Source organism: Rhipicephalus microplus, chromosome 3, assembly GCF_043290135.1.
Source record: "Rhipicephalus microplus isolate Deutch F79 chromosome 3, USDA_Rmic, whole genome shotgun sequence".
Taxonomy (NCBI): Eukaryota; Metazoa; Arthropoda; class Arachnida; order Ixodida; family Ixodidae; genus Rhipicephalus; species Rhipicephalus microplus.
In genome coordinates, this window is record NC_134702.1 from 51,449,840 (window position 1) to 51,469,703 (window position 19,864).

General features: G+C 44.4%; 1 protein-coding gene across 1 annotated transcript in view; it reads left to right on the forward strand.

Annotated features, from left to right (window-relative positions):
* Positions 1–19,864, forward strand: part of LOC119174534 (ankyrin repeat domain-containing protein 27-like) — a 39,266-nt gene that overhangs the window by 13,957 nt on the left and 5,445 nt on the right. The window contains exons 10-15 of the mRNA XM_037425486.2: positions 2,549–2,714; positions 2,954–3,025; positions 7,284–7,350; positions 10,870–11,008; positions 13,001–13,094; positions 18,963–19,164. Coding sequence (XP_037281383.2) covers positions 2,549–2,714; positions 2,954–3,025; positions 7,284–7,350; positions 10,870–11,008; positions 13,001–13,094; positions 18,963–19,164 — 740 coding nt within the window. The remainder of the gene's footprint in view (positions 1–2,548; positions 2,715–2,953; positions 3,026–7,283; positions 7,351–10,869; positions 11,009–13,000; positions 13,095–18,962; positions 19,165–19,864) is intronic.

Here is a 19,864-nt window from a genome sequence, read left to right on the forward strand (position 1 = left end):
GACCGTCTGCGCACAATTCTTCAGTGCCATACTAAGGCAAACCTCCAGCTTAACCTAAAGAAGTGCCGCTTCGGGGCTCGCCAACTTACTATACTTGGTCACGTTGTGTCAAAGGATGGAATTTGCCCCGACCCGGACAAACTTTGGACTGTAGCCAACTTTCCGAAGCCGACTTCACTCAAAGAACTTTAGAGCTTCATCGGCTTGTGCTCGTATTTTCGCCGTTTTATCCACAACTTTGCATCAATAATACCCCACTTGCGCAACTACTGAATGGTGCAGCTAATCTTTCTAACTGGGCCCTGGCATGTGACGAAGCCTTCCTTACACTGCGCCGCCTGCTTACGTCGCCACCCATTCTACGCCATTACGACCCAAGTGCCCCCACTGAAGTGCACACAGATGCCAGTGGCGTTGGTCTGGGAGCAGTACTCGCGCAACGAAAGCCCGGTGTTCCAGAGTACGTCGTCACATATGCAAGCCACGCGCTCACGAAAGCGGAAATGAACTACTCCGTAACTGAAAAAGAATGTCTCGCAATCGTTTGGGCGTTAAGCAAATTTCGTCCTTACTTGTACGGACAGAGTTTCGACGTTGTGACAGACCACCACGCACTTTGTTGGTTGGCGTCACTAAAAGATCCTTCAGGTCGCCTTGGACGTTGGGCTCTTCGCCTACAAGAATTCGACATTCGTGTCGTCTACCGCTCAGGACGAAAACACTCTGATGCGAATGCCCTCTTACGATCACCAGTGAGATCCAGCGCAGACCTGCATTCGGACGCCAACTTTCCCATTGCTCCCATTTCCGTCTCAAGCATGTCGTCTGAACAGCGAAATGGCCCATGGATAAAATCTCTCGTTAACATTCTTTCCGACTCCTCAACGTCTGCGTAACTACGGGCTCTTCGCCGCCAAGCCACACATTTCGAGATACGGGATGCGCAACTATACCGCAGGAACTACCACGCGGATGGTCGTAAATGGCTCTTGGTTATACCACGCCACATGCGATCTGATGTCTGTGCGTATTTTCACACCGACCCACAACATGCTCACGCTGGTGTGTTAAAAACATGTCACCAGATTTGTCAGCGTTACTACTGGCGTGGTATGTACACCTTTGTACAAAAATACATTCGGTCCTGTTCATTATGCCAACGACGAAAGACAACAGCCCATTCACCCAGATTATTACAGCCTCTACCGTGTCCGGCGCACCCTTTCGTCCGCGTTGGAATCGATCTATATGGTCCTCTTCCATACACTGCCACTGGAAATCGATGGATCATTGTCGCGGTCGACCATCTGACGAGGTATGCTGAAACAGCTCCACTACCTACGGCTGGTGCACGTGACGTAGCCAATTTCGTTTTGCGACGCTTCGTACTGCGTCATGGGGCACCACCTGAACTACTGAGTGATCGAGGGCGTGTCTTTTTATCCGAAGTTGTACAACAAATCCTTTGGGCATGCCGCACGGTGCACCGCACCTCTACAGCCTACCACCCGCAGACCAACAATCTAACTGAGCGCTTCAACCGAACGCTAGGAGACATGCTCGCTATGTGTGTCAATTCCGACCAATCGAACTGAGATGTTATTCTTCCATTTGTGACTTATGCGTACAACACCGCGACGCAGTCAACCACAGGCTTCTCGCCTTTCTTTCTTTTATGTGGGCGTGAGCCATGCTCCACCCTTCACACCATTTTGCCGTATCGTCCCGACATCTCAGAGTTCAACCCTCTCTCTGAAATTGTGAACTACGCTGAAGGGTGTCGTCAGTTGGCCCGATCATTCACCTCCGACAAGCAAGCACTTGAAAAAGACCGCCACGACCGGGACCAGCAAGTCGAGACTTTTGCCGTGGGCTCGCTCGTCTGGCTCCGACTGCTCTTCCACTCCCCAGGTCTGTCCTCTAAGTTTGGCCCCAAGTTTCACGGTCCTTATCGCATGGTCGAGCGTCGATCTCATGTCACATACATGATCGAGCCGGTCACGCCATCTACAGACAGGCGACGCCTTGGTCGTGAGACTGTCCACGTGAGTCGTCTCAAGCTCTATCACGACCCACTCCTACCCTCGTCACCTTGACTTGCCAGGATGGCTCGTCTTCGTCGCCGGGATATTGTAGAGAGGAAGAAGATTATGTGCCTCAGTGGGTGACGCCTTTAGCAAGAGGAGCCAAGTGCGACCGTTTGCCCCAAGTGCTGCGATTCCTGGGTCCGTTGCTGCCGCCCGCTTTCCGCATCAATAGACCTGCTGTGCAAGTAATACTTGCGCCAATAAACCGTGTTTCACTTTCATTTTACATGTTTCCTAAATGTACAGCACGAAGTGTTATTATACAGTATACTGCAATTTTCGTGGTGGAAGAAGGCGAACATGATGCTGAAACACGTGTGTTTGAAGCAAATATCAAGAGTTTAAATGTGTGAATCATGCTATTATTGTAATGGATGCTAATACAGGCATCTCTGCTAAGACAATTTTATTCTGTGAAGGTCCCCCATTCCATCTCCCATTTTCTTCCCACTTGCTTGCAGCTACGTCATGGGAGTAGTCCATCAGAAAGTTTTCGCTGCTGTGAAGCAGTTTTGTCGGCAGGAGGATGCTGTGCTTGTCGAGAAACTCCGGCAGCTCCACTTGGCCGGCCTCAGCCCCGACCAGCTTGGTGTCCGGGAATCATTCTGCTGCCCATTGCCTCGCTCGGTAAGTCCTTTAAATAGATGGTACGATGATAATTCATCTGGTCGATAGCAGAAAGTTTTTTAAATAATTTCATTTATGGTCGGTGTCTCTGTTTTCTTTCCTTTGCTCAGTAAGTTCTTCCGTCGGTTACAATAGCCTCTCCAAGCAGTTTACCATACCCATACCCATACCCACATCTCTTTCCAACTAATGAAGCCGGCCTGCATAGTTATTTGTCTGTATCTCGGCCTTCCTTGCAGGTCGTGGAACTTGCATCGCTGGACTCGAAGACGACACCCCTAGAAAAGCTCTGGTGCCTAAAGACCACGCTGGTAATAAGTTTTTAAATGCCACTAATGTGGTGTTACAATGTCTTCTGTAATAAATGAGGTATGAGTTTGTATGATGTGTATTACTGATCAGTTTAAAATTAAATTCAGAGGTTTTTGCCTGTCAAGGCCTAGGTATGATTATCAGGCATGCTGTAGTGTGAGACTGAATTAATTATGACCATCTGGCGTTCTTTTAATAGGGCCAGCAGAAAGGTCACCTCAGCTTGATAAGCCATTTGTGCTGTTACATGCACAGTTAACTTACATTCTTTAGCTTGAAAAGTATTGTCATAGTGGTGGGAAACTACAAAAGAAAGAAAGATATGTATCTAAAGAATCTACAGAGGCAGTCATTCTGCCGAAGTGGTGGAACAGCAACAACGCGGGTGCCATTGTAAATATTGTTTTCATCACCTCGGCGAAGCGTACCTTCTTGTTCAGTATGGCTTGTAGCATATAGCCTGCAGCTGGCAGCGCCATCTCGGAGCATATGAGAAAGTATGGATCGTATGTGAAAGATGGGTATAATATCATTAGAAGGTACAGACGACGATAATCGACTGTCAAAAGAGCTGACCTCTTATGTGACATCCGTAAGCAGGTGCAAGACATCTTAAGGCTCGAAATGCAGTAAAAGATTGGCATTTTGAATTCGAGGCATTTCTCATAATCATATGGTGGTTTTGAAACGTTAAACCTCACATATCAATCAATTATTTTGAACTCGAAGGAAATTATCAAATTGTTCGAATTAAGTGGAGTTTGAATTAGCGGGCAGACGCTATATTGAAGACATGGCGCCACTCTTTGTGGAAATAACCCAGAGAAGTAGCCTCTGGACTCATTTCCACAATTTAGACGACAGTACATGCTTTCGGCAGGTGATTTCATAAATTAAGTTCATGCTCTAACAGTGAACAGAATTTATTGATCATTTGGTGATATGCAAGAAACAAGCAGTGACTTGCATTCATGTGAGCATTGAGCTTTAATGCCAAAATATATGAAGCTGTTTATGCTCCAAACACATTTATTTACATAGCAGAGTTAAAGCAATTAAAATTTAAAGTACATCTTTCTTGGTTTATTTACAACAATATTGAAATTGTTCAAGGGGACGCGGCTAAAGGCAAACATTGCCTGACTGGGCCGTGCTACTCTTACAGCAGTAGCTGCAGACAGATGACATTTATAACCATGAAAGTGTGCATGGAAATCAATCACCACCCTTGTTTTTCACAAATGAAAGTAATAAGCAATTCGGGTGATCATTCTGGGTTTATTTCTGCAAGGAGAGACAAAAGGCAGGTGGCTCCCAGTTCGAATTAGCTGTTGTGGATACAGACTATATTCTAATTATTGGGAGCTTTCCCCCCCTTAGAAATATATAGGGCTGTGCCGGGACCATGGCGTCAGTTCGAATTAACTGTAAGTTCGAATGAACAAGCTTTCACTGTAGCGAGAAAGCAGCTTTGACAACAGGCCAGCATAGCAACAAGGAGTCCAGAGCAGGACCAATGATCTCGAAGAATATGAGACTGACTCAGTGATGGCTGTTGTAGTGGGACTTTTGAAGCAGCTTTGAGGCAGGAACATGATCCTATGCAATCTGGCAAGCTGTTTGAGTTCAAGCAGTTGCATTGTTAGTGTGCTCTCTAGGAGTGCACATATCTGACAGAATAGTTTCAACATACAAAGTGGAATGGCGGTCAAACAAGAAATAGAAGAAGGCAAAGCCAGCGGTGACGTGGCATGACGAGTTGCATGCATACGTACTTCACAAAAAGCAAAGCGCTACCCCAATCAGGCTGATCCGCAGAAAAATGCATTGACAGCATTGCGGTCTGCATGCGATTGAGGCACTCAGCGAGTTCACTTGTTTGTAGGTGGTAGGCATTGGGCAGCTTATGACACGTGGAACAAGAGTAAACAGTGTTCAAATGATTTTTGAGAAAAATGAGCGATGACGGTTGGTCAGAAGTTGACAGGAAGCCCCATGGTGGAAAATAAAGTTATGAAGTAGGAAGTACGCGATGACAGTAGCAGACTTGTTGGTAGTACGTACTTGTGTGATAGCATATTGTCACGTGGTCGTGACATTGACAAAAGCAGCAATCTGCATGCTCAGATGGAGCTCATAATTTTGGTAAATCTGTGCCGAGGAAACGAAATGTCAAATTACAGCAACACATTGTACACTGATAGAGGCGAACAGAGTGGCGGCCGTTGATAAACTGAGAAGTGGTAAAGCACGCCGGCTTTTATACATCTACTATCGAAGGTTCCAGCATTATCACTAATGACCGGGTAGGCTCTAGAATTAAATAGACCATTCCCATGCTGCGTGCAGTCTTAACAAAATTATCCTAAACGATTGCAAAGCTTCTGAAGCATTGCGTAACAGTCTGTGTCGAGTGTTGCAAACAGTCTTTGTGGGGGAATTTGAATACCATATTTACTTGCGTAATGAACGCATTTTTTGCCAGAAATATCGGAGCAACGTTGTGGGTGCGTTTATTACGCGGTGCAAATTTTATAAACACATTTCCGCATGAGCAAGAAATGCAGTAATGCAAAAAACAAAAGTTAGGTCACTTAGCCTTTCGCAATTGACTTATGCATACACTGTTTGGAAACAGCTCCATTGTTGCACTTATTCATCTTTAGTGGATGAAGGCGCCATCTTCTGCAAGCTGTCCCTCTGCCGCCCGCCCACTGCTTTGCGGCTTTCTTTTCTCACAATCGTTTAACTGCAACGCTGGCATCTGCTGTGATCTCGAGGGGCGCCCAAACATGTGCGCTACAATGCAAGACGCACTTTGCCAACTTCATAGCAATCTTACTCGACGACAGTGCCGCTACCGTTAACATTGCAGCAAGTAACCAACATTGCAGCAAGCTACCACCAAAGAATCAAAACAAACTTTCGATAACAAGATTAACCACAAAATACGGCCGCAGTCTTGCTGTCAACATGAGAAGTTACTGTAGAAAAGGTAGCCTAGTAGGGTATATCCTGCATTCCTTGAAGTACGCGCGGATAAGAAGCATGAAAAGCAAATTGCAACTGAAGCGAGAATGGGGGTGCTATCATGTTGCGGAAATGGTCACAATCTTTTCTGGCTGACCAGCAATTTCTTCTGGTTTTCCGGAATCCTGTGACGCAATGGCGACGAATGGCCTTTCGCGACAGCCATGGCTATAGCAAATCCTGTCGTCGTCACTTGAAAATTGCGTGCATGATCGGGCCTTCAATTTTCGTATTTGCAGGAAGTGACTGTCGGTTGGTGCAGGCAGTTTCATGACCTTCGCTCGCTGTGTGCTTGTCAGCTGTGCTGTCTCTACACTCGCACCATTCGTAAACCTCACTGTGGTGCACAGATAATTAAAAAAGACAGAGGACGTGCAGAAAAACAAGCAGGTGTGCAGCAGCGGGTGAATGGAGGAGGGAGCGAGTCTAGGTGGCCGAGTGGGGTGGGCATAACAATAAAAAAAAACCTTAACTGGCCAACTTGAACCCTACCACGCATGTATGTTATACAATGTCCAGAACCGATAAAGAAAACAGTGCAGTAACAAAATCAATGAGAATGATGGTGGAGAGGGAGACCGCCACTAAGAAAAGCATTAGCTTCAGAGCTGGCCAGACAGTTTCCGCCTGAAAAAGAGCCCAAGTGTGTCCCGAAACAAAAGGTCAGTTTTTAAGATTAAAAACTAAAGACTAAACATGGCCGGAGAGAGTGTTTATTCATATCAAAATAACATGCATGGCAGTATCGTGTTGCGTAGTCAGCAGCCACGACAACCTATTCATTTTTAGTCAGAGACGTCGGTCATGGTCTGATGCAGTCGAGGTTGACACGACAGAATGGGTCTCTTGGAATATCTATACGTTGAAGTGGGCCAGGTGGCAACAATGAGGAATGCTTGTGGTGCTGGCAAGACTCGGAAGCTGCGGTGTAACGACACATAGAATGCTAAAGGCCTGGCAAAAAAAGTTGTACGTGATCACACGTGTGGATTGCTCCAAGTTGTCTGCTGGTTGGGGTGCTTCGAAGCTGTTCGAGAGCATTAGAACGATGCTTTGCAGGAACTACCACTAGGCACTCTGGGCGCACGGAGCATGTGTTATGCACAAGTTGTTTGAAGGACCTTGTGCACTTCTTACATGTTGTGCAAATTCACAAAACTGGACGTTCTTTTATTAGCGTGAAGCCTTCTACACATAATAATATGTATTTACGTTTTTTTTTTGCAGAAAATGCTTTCGGAAGAAATTTACGACTCCACTGCGTACAGCTGTGCCCGTCTGAAAAATCCCAATGGTACGACTTTTTACTATAAAGTTCTCGAGGCTACTGTGGTAGAACTTGTGCGATACGTTTCAGTTTCATTTCCTTTGTTTGTGTTGAGAAGTCCCGGGCCTATTTAGTCCTCATCGAGCTGTGTGCACAGAATTGCCATTTGTAAAGTTTCTCATTGTTGCTGTACATCATAAAACTTCAGCAGCAAGCCTGTGAGACGTTTGGTGGCATTGTTTATGTTCATCTCTGAACATAATTTCTGTGAGATGGCTACAACTCTATGAGGATCAGTTGGTTCATAAATAGGGCAGAGGGTGAAGCTGCGTGAGGAGGTGAAAAGAGAGCAAACATGCTTCGCCTGTGGTATTTACGCCTTTCGTGTCCTTGCTTTCGTCGCGCTGTCTGATTTTACGCTGTAGAGTCTTCATCATGATTGGTTGAGTCGACATGTCGCATTCCTGTTGCTCCAGCAAGGTGTTGCAGTCGGTGCTGCACATGGAAAGAGTGAACATATTACCAAAAGTGACTAAGTGAGAAAAGTATTCCACTTACCCTGCTTAGTTAAGAACCGACAGGCATTCAAGCCAAGGAATGTATGGCGATGTTATTCGTAGTAACTACGAATATAAATGTCAAGAAATTAAAGTGGATGAAAAGGCAGCTTGCTGGTGGCAGGTACTGAGCCTGCAACCTTTGAATAATTTGTCCGACGTTCTACTTATATAGCTATAGCTGCGGTTGTCCTCTTGTACCTCCTTATCGTGCGTATATGTGCATTCATATTTGAAAGTGTTAGTCAGAGAAGCTCGTAGCCATGACAGTAAGCGTGCAACAGCACTCTTTGCCAGCGAGCATTTTATCGTCTGCTTTGATTTTCTCACATTTATATTGTAGTTACTACAAATAACGTCCCCATGACTTTTCTTTGCTTGATTGTCTGCCGGTTCTGGTTAACATTGTGTCTAAAAAAGGAAATGAGCCCTTCATACCCCTTTCGTTCATTCATAGCGAGGTTTCTATCCTGGCAGATGTCTTCAGGTAGTATGCGAGGATTTATTAATAAGCTGCCAGCTCGTAAAAAGGTCATGCGCTACGTGACACTAGCAGCAAAAAAAAAAATAAAAACAACGGTAGTGTTTTACACTTACCGTCATGGCTATAGGTGGTGCCGATCACCACTCCCATGTATGAATGCACAGGTATACACAATAAAATAGTACACGGGAAGACGATTGCTGCTGCAGCTCAACTGGTAGAGCGTCGGACACGTTATTCCAAGGTTGCAGGTTCTGTCCCTGCCTTAACCTCACATTTATATCAAAATTACTACAATTAATGTCCCCTATATTCTTGACTTGTCTATCTGTTGGCTGTCATAAACATTGTGTCTAATGAAGAAAATAAGCCCTCCATTTTCCCTTCTTTCGTCCACCTATTTGGTGCTTACGATAAACCTGAAACACTTGTCAAAACGAATGTCCCCAAATGAGCAGATTGAATTCACTGGCGACAACACAAATTGTGAAATATGTAAACAATGTCGTGAACTGGCTGTGAATATATTTGTTAAAGCTTGTATTGTTTCTCCCTCAGCTGTTGGATCGCCTTTCACATTTTTCACTCTAGAAAGCAAGGAGTTTGGAAAGATAGTTTTAATTTATCGCGATGATGCTAAAGGCTCGTTTTGCAGAAATATTAGTGTCACTGTTGTAAGTGTCTTTGATTGTAAGCGAAAAATCATCATCTTCTCCCTGGCTGAAAAACTGAGAAAAACGCAAATAAAATAAAAATATTCTGTCCTAGTGAGAATCTAACCCAGCCTGTTTGTGGGGCCAGCAGGTGTTCTACCACAAAGCAATGCTGCTTGAAACTGCTTCGAGAAAAAAACACTATATGAATGTCATGTAGTAGAAGGAGGCTCCCTAATGCATGTAATTATATTGTGTGACAGAAGCATAGAATCGTGCCAGGCATCAAAACATGTGAACTGTGTAACAAGTGGGTTTTTAAAGAAACGCTCATTACTAAGCGCTTGAATATATTTAATCATCATCAGCTGCAAAAGCTTAAACAAAGTGAGCAGCTGCATCAGTTCGCGTGTTGCGTTACGGACGCGTGTGGGGCTTTATTTGCAGACGCGAGAATTACAGCACTGTGGCATCTCTGTTTGTAGTAGGCATTCTTGGGTACATAGAAACGGCCAGTGTTATGCACACAGTCGTTCGTTCCCTTACGGCGTGGTTGAGGCGCGCACTGGGAATCGAAGCTAGTCTAGCAATTGAGGAGGTGACGAGCACAGAGCCCAATCACGCTATCGCTGTCTACCCTTGATGGGCGCAGCTCAGGTGTCTTTTCGAGTTTTTTCCTTAAGCACCTGACAAATTTTCTTGTTACTCTTGTCAGGCGCAGCCTATGGTCTTGTCAGAAGTTTGCTTACAGCTTACTACGGTTGCTTCTTGCACAGCTTTCTTGGCACTCTGAAACAACTATTTATCTCATTATTCAATAACAGTGACTAGGTGAGATATTTTGTTGACATCTCTTAGAGCACATGTATTAGTGGTGATTGTGGCATAGTATGGCAATTTTATTCATGGCTGGAAAGCTAGAAGAATTGAATTTTACTGGTTCTTATATTCATGTGCGGCTGGCCAAAAATCTTAGTCGGAGTTGTGTGTCTCCAGGCACATGCGTTTAGTGTGCAATGCCTCTAGTATTGACGAAGCATTGCACGTTCATGTTGCTTTGCGCACTTGGTGCATGCCTAGCTTCTGTGGGACGGACATGTCTGAGCAGATGCGCAGGCAACTGTTGGATTCTGTTTGCCCCTAAAATGCAGCAATAGTTCAATTGAATCATAATTCTATTGAAAGAGATATGATCTATGCGTGTGGGTGCCTTTGAGATGAGTGCCATGCAGTTCATTTATACATTAACAAAGAAAATGTTCGTTTCGAGAATGCTAATAATATTCTATCATGGTGGATCACTGGTAACGGTGCTTAGTTGCATTTCGGTAGAGGCGAAATACTAGAGGACTGTGTACTGTACGATGTCAGTGCACGTTAGAAAACAGTAGGTACTTGAAATTTTCAGAGCCTTCCACCTCAGCTTCCCTCATAATCGATTGGGGTACTTGGGACGTAAAAGCCAAGGTATTATTATTATTATTATTATTAGTATTATTATTATTAGAATGATAATCATAAACTGCAAGCTGCTTCAGTTGTCCAACATTGGATTATGAGAATTGTCAAGCCCAAAGTTGGATGAAATCAGATCTGATTGTGGATATTCGCAAATCAGCAAAATACCGTATGGCATCAGTCCTGCTTCTACTTAACAGAACTTGTTTTAAACATGATACGTGTCAGTGTCGGGAGGTATGATTTCTTGCGTAACACTTCTGTCTGCGCTTCACGGCTGTCAAAGTGCGTAAAATGCGCGGTTATTAACTTATTATCATCTGGAACATGAAAACGATCTCATTCTCTTCGCTTGTGCTGGCCTTTTTTAATGCAAATTTTTTTTTCAATGCAGAACAACTTCACCTGACATCTGACGACCTGATTCCAATCCTGGCCTGTTTGATTGTCAGATGCAAGCTGCCCTATCTGGAAAGCGACCTTTACTACATTCAAAACTTCAGCTGGAACCTCCCTGAGAAAGACATGCTTGGGTAACTTGAGTCATTTTGCATGCTGTGAAATGTTGACTGAGAGTGTTATTTAAATTGGAGTGCTTTGACTAAAGCAGTTTTTGTACAAAAACGTGCATAGGTCATAAAATAGCTTTAGGTACACAGTGCAATAGAGCATTTATAAACACTACATTTATTAAAAAAAAAGTATAATAAATATTCTTTCATAGCTGTCTTCCTTAGCTTTATGGCAGTGGTCTAGTTATTGAACTGTCAATCATTGCAATATTTTTGGCAATTCAACGACTGCTGCACTGTTTTTTTGAACACTTGCTTAAGCATTTACATCTGTAAAATGCACTTAAAGCTCGACTTAATGAAGCGATCACGGTGCCTGAGGATGGATTCTGTGTTCTTTTAAAATCTAAAATTAAAGTGTACCGTTGCCTGAAAGCTATCGCAGCATTTTATTAGCCCCTATCAGTGTGAAAAGTCTGCAAGGGCAGTCCTAGTATGTCCAGATGATTCAGGCAAGATGGATGGTCACGTGAAGCTGTGGCAAGCTGCTCACATTCAAAGACAGGGAGAATGAATGCAGCTAACCTGAGAGCAGGCAAAGCAAGGAAGTCGCAAGAACACAATGAGTGCCATATTTGTGGCATAAACAATTGAATAACGAAAGCTTCCGCCATACTTCTGTGGGCAGTATTTGCAAGGACTACAATTTACTACCACACAATGTCATTTGACATGTAAAAGCGCTACGGACTGCGGTGTGCAGCTTCATCGAAATAAAAGTAACGTTGTGACTACGGTGGTTAGACGTTAAAGTACTGACGCAAAATTTTAATATTTTTGGCTTGCTGCTCTAAATAAAAGCACGGGGGTCGGGAAACCTAAAAGCAGCATTGTAGTTCTCGGGGATCCGTTGAATATATATTTAATACTGTTACCTTGAAAAAAGCACTTCCAGCTTCAGTATCGACGGGGTGGCTGCGCGGCTTCAGGGACACAAGACTGGCGTCGTGGGCGTACGGCAACTTTCGAAATACTAGCACGAGCTTTGTTGTTTGCCGTTATTTGCACATGGTTCGCGTGAACAATGCGTGTATTGTCGTCCAGCGACTTCGACAAGGGTTTGTGCAATTTAGGGGTGCATGCAGGATGCAGACTTCGCAACCCCAGTCAACTGTGTTGACTCATCGAGATAATGTCCATTGAAGTTACTCTGGTTTGTGGATGCTGGGTGATGAACACTTTGAAATCAAAGTGTAAAATATTTTACATGTGTTGTCACGCTCTGTTGCGTGGAGGGCATTGATAGTGCGTTCCAAGGAAAATGAAAAAGGTCCCTTTTCGGAGCCTTAAAATTATGTCAGGACTACTGTAATGCAACAGCATTGCAGCACACATCCGAAGAAAATTTGTCTGCGAAAATATAGGGAAGAAATCACTGCGTTTCTGCTGATTTATTTTGGGAAATACTTCATTAATTCGATTTCAGTGCCGTGTAAACTTCGTTAGTTCAAATCGATGACAGCGTTGAACCCTATGGGTAGCTGCTAAGGAATGAAAGTTTCTTTGTTAAGATTAGAAAATTAGTAAGATTGAGTTTCGATAGATGGAGTTCTAATTGTACATAAAACCCTGGGGTGTGTTAGTCAGTGCCGCAACTCACTTGCGCATGATTTATAGTGCTGACACTTTTTGCATACACCTATTAATGCTCAAGAAAGTGTATTGCATGGTGGTGCCGTGGTAACTCGCATAATAAGGGCAACGCATGAGTAATGCAGAGACCGCGGCTCTGTTATGATACAAATTTTTTTCGTAGTCATACTGTCCCCACTAATTTGTTACAAATCTGTTTTTCATGGTAAAACATTATTCTTTAGCTGACCATTTCGGTGTTCCAAGTATCTAACGCAATGTAAAAACGTCATAAGCCTCATAGTCTATGTCATGTGTCTTTCGTGGAGTCAGCTGCTTTAAGCTTCTGTTTGGTTGAATATTTTCATGTGTTTCGCTTAGGTACACCCTGGTTACCTTCCAAGCTGCTAAGGAGTTTCTAAGGTTGCAAGATACTTCACACCTGAAGCCATCCCACACACCCTTGAGGCGAGAGGTATGGAACTTTCTGTATCAACTATTCTAGCAGAGCACATGCTCTGATTTTTCTGGTCAAATACGTGCACAATGTACCGATTCTTTCATGCGGCAACCGTTCATCTGGTACATATAGATTAATATCTGTCAATTTTAAATGAAGCAGCTTTATCCTGCCAATTTTTAAGTCGAAATTTTGGTTCAGGGTACAGTAGAATCGCAATGATACAAGTTCGAAGGACGCACACAAAATATTTGTATGATCCTTGATTCGTAAGAACCAAGTACAAGTTAAAGCTGATAGTCAAGATGAACAAGGACTTTGTTGGCAACTAATTCTTACTGAAAAAAGTCCGTGATGTTCTTTCGAACTTTCCCGCCTACACTGTCTCAACAAAATGCCGCGGTTTCCTCACTCATGCTGCTGGCCTGGCGCGTTCACATTTGACATCAAAGGGAGCAAAAGCGACCAAACTCATTAAGAATTCACTCGCTTAGCCGCTTAACCAGCTGGAAAACCGTGCTGCGAAGTCGACACGGAAAAGAAAGTCGTGGAGAAATAAAGCCAAAATGCCACTACGGCGCGAAAACCACATCGGTGCCCATCGAAAATGTTCACATTCATTCCGCACCTCGTACATGCTACTGCCGTGGCTGCCATTGCTGATTGCGAATTCTTTCCATTTCGCCCGTTTTCTGAGATAAAAGTTTGTACCAAGCTCTAGTTATGCTCGTAAAGCACTGAAAAAAAAAAAAAAACAGTTTACACCTTCACAAATGTTGTTTCGAAAGATACGCCAGCAAAAACGGCACGAGCAAAAGCAGCGATGGCAAAGGATTCAGCCGGCAGTGCAAAAGTGAGACATGTCAGGGCAGCGGTTCTCAAGTGGGGATCTGCGGACCCCCTCATTTCTATGAAGCCATTTCTATGATCCGCGAAACCCTCATTTGCATTTTTCTTCAAGTGTTACTGTGCCACGTATCGATGAATTGTCCGAAATAAAGTGGTGTGGCAAATTTGTTTGATATTTTCAGTAGCAATAAAAAGCCACCTGTTTCACGTTCCAGTTGTGTGAATTTAACTGCGTAACCCTCTCTCCCCTCCACGGCAACGGGTCCCCCATCACTTCCACCAGTCCACAAAGGGCCCCTGACACTTCCATGGCTGAAAACCACTGCATTAAGGCATGCCGTCTCGCTTCTGCTCCACCTTTTTCTACTTGCTGTGTTCTCAGCAATCGTTATCCAAACCAGGCTCCCAATGAATGCTCCTTGTCAAGGCTGGGAGCTTTGACATGCTGCACGGGCAGTTCGTGACAGCACTGACGCAATTCACCACCGACGCCTTTGCCACCATGTTGAATTTACTGCTGGTTGTTTACATAACGTGGTTTGTGAGCTAGAGCAGCTGGTGTAGCCAAAGCCATGAAGCAAAAAGGCGATTTGCTATGGCGTGGAGGGACAATTGTTCCCTGACTGATTTTTCTGCGTTGGCCTCGCGGCTTGTTTTTCTGGCCCCTAAAGTGAGGAAAATTCTGGCGAGTTTTGCCGCACTCACTGCCTTCGAGGCCTAGAGTGAATGGGCCTTCCTCCCACAGACAAGCCGTGTTGCTCTGCTTGCATGCACCGGTCAATTGCCCATTTGTATCATGCACGGTGGCTGGAGAAACCTTTCGTAAAACACTGAACCATGACATAAAATACGCCGTGGTTCGGTGTTACTATACAAACAGTGTTATATGAGCAGAGATACGTCGTGGTTTGGTGTTATACCAATGGCATTTAAGCGGTTAGCACATGTTAGGCCTAGCCTGCAGGCTTGCAACTTGGCATGCGACTCGTGAGGAGGACATCCTGAGATCGGACGCAGAAGAGATTGCATTTATGATCTCAACCAAGGGCAGCACGTGTAAAACCAAGTTAGGGTTCACGGTGGAAAAAACAGCCACCACAACTATCCTGCATTAGCCTACCAAGCTTACAAGCCCACCTGCTGGTGGCAAATACGAAAGCCTGCATCACAAAGCTTTTACATTTGCAGGACACCGCATTTATTGATGATAGGACTGAGGTCGCATGTGTAATACCTGCACTCTGTGACAACATGACTATTTTCCAGATAAAAAGCTGACCAGCAGTATCGTACATTTAAAGAAGACACTGTAGAGCAGAATGAATTTTCACGTGCAGTCGCCGACCGATATTTCGGACTCCAAAAATTCAGACTTGTTTGATATCTCGGACTTAAAAAGTACACCGTCAGAGTTCTCATAGGGCTAATACATTTTTTCGACCAACTTTTGGACGAATTCGACCCTGAAAGTTGGGTTTTTCGGACTAAATCGCTTGTTTTGAGTTGCGCCACGGAATATTACGAACGCCACCATGTCGGATTTTCTACCGGCTTGACTAAGCTTAGTGGCTTAATTTTAAGATGGCTTTTCTGCCTTTGAGATTGGAAAGTGAACGTCATATTTCAAGTTTCGGAGGCTGTGTCTGCTTTAGAAAATGCAGCACGGGTACAGTGTTTAGAATACGAAAGTGTGATGAACGCTCCATCTTGTGTGTAACCCCTTGGGAGCAAACCGCCAGGTGGCGGTGGCACACGTTTGCACATCACTCAAGGCGGCAATGCGCTGCGCAGAGGCGGGAATCAACCGCGCGTGCGGGCAATATGAAACATTTAAAATATATGTTGTTGCTGGTGCATAGCCTCAAGTGGCGAACAAGAAAATATATTAATTAGCTTCTGGAATAACAGGATGCCTATGCGGGTGCGCGACTGAACTGAAATATCGATAGGGGGCTGAAAGTGAGCACGTGACGGCACTGAAACATTTTATTGATTTGAAGTGGTAGAAGAGTGGAACGATGAAATAAGTTGTGAGCCATTGCTTGCAGCACTTCAACGATGAACTATCATTTGCTCATAGCAATAACCTGTAAATAAAGCCCCATCATTCGTAACGTCAAAGTCAGAGACAAGTATCACGAGCGTTATCTGGACAAAAACCTTTTATTTTTTGCACACAGGTCATACGACACATTTCCGAGTAGTGACTCACCACCTGTTTACAACAATGCATTCTTAATGATTGGTCGCGTGTCTTTTTTAATCCCCAAGAAAAAAAGTTTCATACTTCATTAGCGCTCCACAGAACATTGGGCTGCAAGCCTAGGTGATGCGCATGAGCTTCAGCTACTTCCTCTTTTCACGGGAAGATGTTCGCATCCTTGTGGAGCTGTGTAGAAACGCAAACGGGTGAGCAAAAAAAACTTGGTCACTTGATTGGTGAGGCTCGGATCATGTTGTGCGCAGCCCAGAGTGACATCTTTTTTTTTTTTTTTTCAAGCAGGAAACAAGCTCTTCCAAGCTTTACTGTGAAGCTCGTTGTAGCTAAACCACTTTGAAAAAGTGATTTCAATGGCATCTACAAATGGGAAGAGCCTCTCTGAAAAGCCTACCCATAGGCGTCCGCACGAGGGGGGCAAAAGGGGCGGTTGCCCCCCTCTATAGTCACCTGGGAAGGGGGCGCCAAGTCTGCTCTATACATTGACTAGGCAGCGGGGCACTCTTTTAGTCATCTAAAAGGGAGGCATAAAATTGCCTCATCCACTTATTTAATAGGGAGGAAGCGCCCCGCAATGAACCTTCGCACCCCCCCCCAACTCCCTGAATGGCAAGCACGCCTATGGGCCTGCCCCTTTCAATGCGGACAATTTCGCTATTCATAGTGTGCTCGAAGTGCCGGAAGATGTAGCTCTCGTTGAAGTGCGGCTCGCACACAGTCGAGTTTTCTTGAAGCAGCTTGTCAGCGCACGGCATTGCTCTTCGCCATTGCGCAAACATAGCTTCGTCCTCTGGAACGCTGAACAATGCATGCTTCTTTTTAGCTGACTTGTAGCCTGTAGTGCACCCTGGGACAAAGAAATTACTTTGTTTTCGCGCCATGAGATTCATACAGAAGCAATGGTGTCAGAGTGCCTCCGCAATAAAAAAAAAAAAAAAAAAAAAACGAGGACGAGCGCGCCCGACCGAACTGTCAAAAACCCGCAAACAACATATAAACGACTGCACACGCCTCCACACGGCTCCTCCTCAGAGGCTTCAGTGCGCTCCGTAGGCGCCGCTTGCCGCTCTTCACACTTCCCTCTTCTAGCCACTGTAGCACGGGATAATTTTTTTGTCTTCGGTCAGCCATAGTGGTCAGCGCTGTCGTCATCGCACCGCACAGAGAGAAAGCGGAGCTGCGCAGTGGTGAAGTGAATGTATGGTTGTAGTATAGTCCCTAGAATAGTGAATGCGCCTGCCAAGATGACATTTTTCGCTCGTGCGCACGGTGACAATTTCGTGCACAGAGCCCACAGACAAAGAAATTCCTCGCCAGGTTATGCCGCAGCCGGAGAGCCGTTCGGATGATGTTGACGATGATCGCCCGCAGCCGTCGGTGGCGGATATTTCTGACAAAAACGAGTGTTTTGGACTCTTAGATTTTTTGGACCTTTTTCGGTCCCCGCCCATTCCGAAAAATCGGTCGGCGACTGTATTAGTAAAGTACATTTCCACAATCCTCAACATCACTTTCCAACATCACTCGTAACACGACATGAGGCTTGGTAACCGAGAAAACGCGAGGAAAGAAAATGCGCGGGTGGAGACACCACCTTGAGTTGCCCGCACCAAACACCGTGATTTCACCGATTTCGAAAGCATCTACTGGGTCCTGTGTGGCATCTGATTGAAGAAAATGAAGTATATTGTCATCTGTGGTTGCCATAGACCTAGCGTAAGAAGTTTCAAAAAATTTCATCAAGTCAATGTCATGAAAATACCAAAAATACATTTTGAAATTTCCGACATTGTGTGCTGAGATTTTGGCACTAAATTTGAAAATGAAGCTTCAACCTTTGTTTTATTTGCTAATAATTAACTTATGATAGTGAATTGTATGGCATCAGAGTTCTCAGGGTGCAGTATTTCAATCTAAACCAAGTCATTGTTTCTCCTTAGTGTCCCTTCTATGCAGGCGCCTAGTTGGTGCCAACATGCACCTGAAACGTCCTACAAGTGGCCACAGCAGAGGTGTCTTTGGCGCCTAGACAACCCTTTTCTCACACCCTTTGCCCGCAACACAATACTTTTGTTTTTTCTCCTGCTTTGGGGCATCATTCTGGACACTGTCGAATTCTGCCATGTTGTCACCTTGCGCCATTGATCGATGCTGATTGGCTGGCCTAGTTGACTGCTGTGACCTCCCTGATTGGCCTAAAATGCTGTCATTACGAAATTTGACAATATGGTGGAGTTAGTCAGTGTCTGGAATAGCACCCCTGCTCTTTGTTAGATCGCTCCACGTCCCATGCTCCTTTTTAATACCTGCATCGCACTCTCCTCAGCCGGCGTACTTTCATTGAGAAGCGCAGTCATTGCCTTGCTTATCTGAGCCATATCATAACCTGTCTTGCATCTCATGGGCTGTGCAATAAGCGGTTTGCTTATACATTGATTTCTATAGAAGGATAAACAGGAGTAAGAAAAGACAGCATTACAGTCGTTCCTGCAGTGTGCTGTAAGTGTTTATACTATAAATAGTCCGAGCTGTTTTTGCTGGAAATATCATGGAATGCTATTTGATTATGCTTTGCTTGACTGTTTTTAGTTGTCACAAATTGAATTTTACCACTCGGAAATGAGCCTTTCGGAGTTCGAAAATCCTTTTTTCCTGTTTTGAAATACGCTTTTTGTTGCTCCAAAATGCAGTTCTGGCTGCTCCAGAGCACACTTTTAGTTGCTTCAAAATAGCTTCAGCCAATCACATCACAGAAGGTGCATTGCGATTACGTACTTTTGCGAGAAGTTGAAGTTGCATTGAATGTTTTGTTCCAGATAACACCGACAGAATTGATGCATGTCACTGCCAGGCTTCAGATATCGGAGAAAAAGAATGATGGTAGCAGTAGCAGTGGAGACGAAGTCGCAAAGAACGCAACAACAGCACCAAAAAGCCGTCCCATCGACAGGCAGCTAGAGCAAGCTGCTAAACTTATCGAGGCGTCTACTTCAGAGTTTCACCAAAGGGAAACTGAAGGTGTGGTTCAGTGTGCTCATTGTGTATTGAAGGGAACCAGATCATCTAATCCAGGGTTTGTCGCTACTGTGCCTTTCTTAAATCCTGCAGTATTGTTTTAAGATGCTCAGTCAGTCAACTGATAAATCAACCAGTGATGTTTTGTTTCTTTTGGCTTTCATGCATAGCCTTTCCTTTTTAAAAAGCAGACTTCTGGCAAGCACTTGTGCTTGCTTTTTTCCAGGGACAAGCACGTTTGCCTCTAGGCAACAACCATATAATAGAGCATTTTTTATAGAGTATTTTTTTCACGTAGTCACATAACATGTCACAGTTGTTTGTCTATTTGCAGCAACCTAATTGATTTCACTGTTTGAACACATTCCGTGGAATAGATATTTGCCTCAGCTTGATTGCTTTGCTGTGCTGCTGTTATTGTGTGATCCTTTTTCAGTGAGAAATTGGGTGTGGTTGCTCAGGGCACCACTCTACGAAAATCACATTGGAAAAGTGTGCTTTGTCGTCTCCATTTTATTCGCTGTTCATTAGTATGCTCATTATCAGTCTATTAATAATGAAGTGCATTGCCGAGCAATGCCTCTCCCAGGGATCCTTAACTGCCCTCAAATTTGCATCAGCTGAAGCTGCATGTGAAATCCTAGAAGCTATCAAGTTAATTACTTGAACTAATATGTTGCTATTCTGCATAGAGTCTATTAAA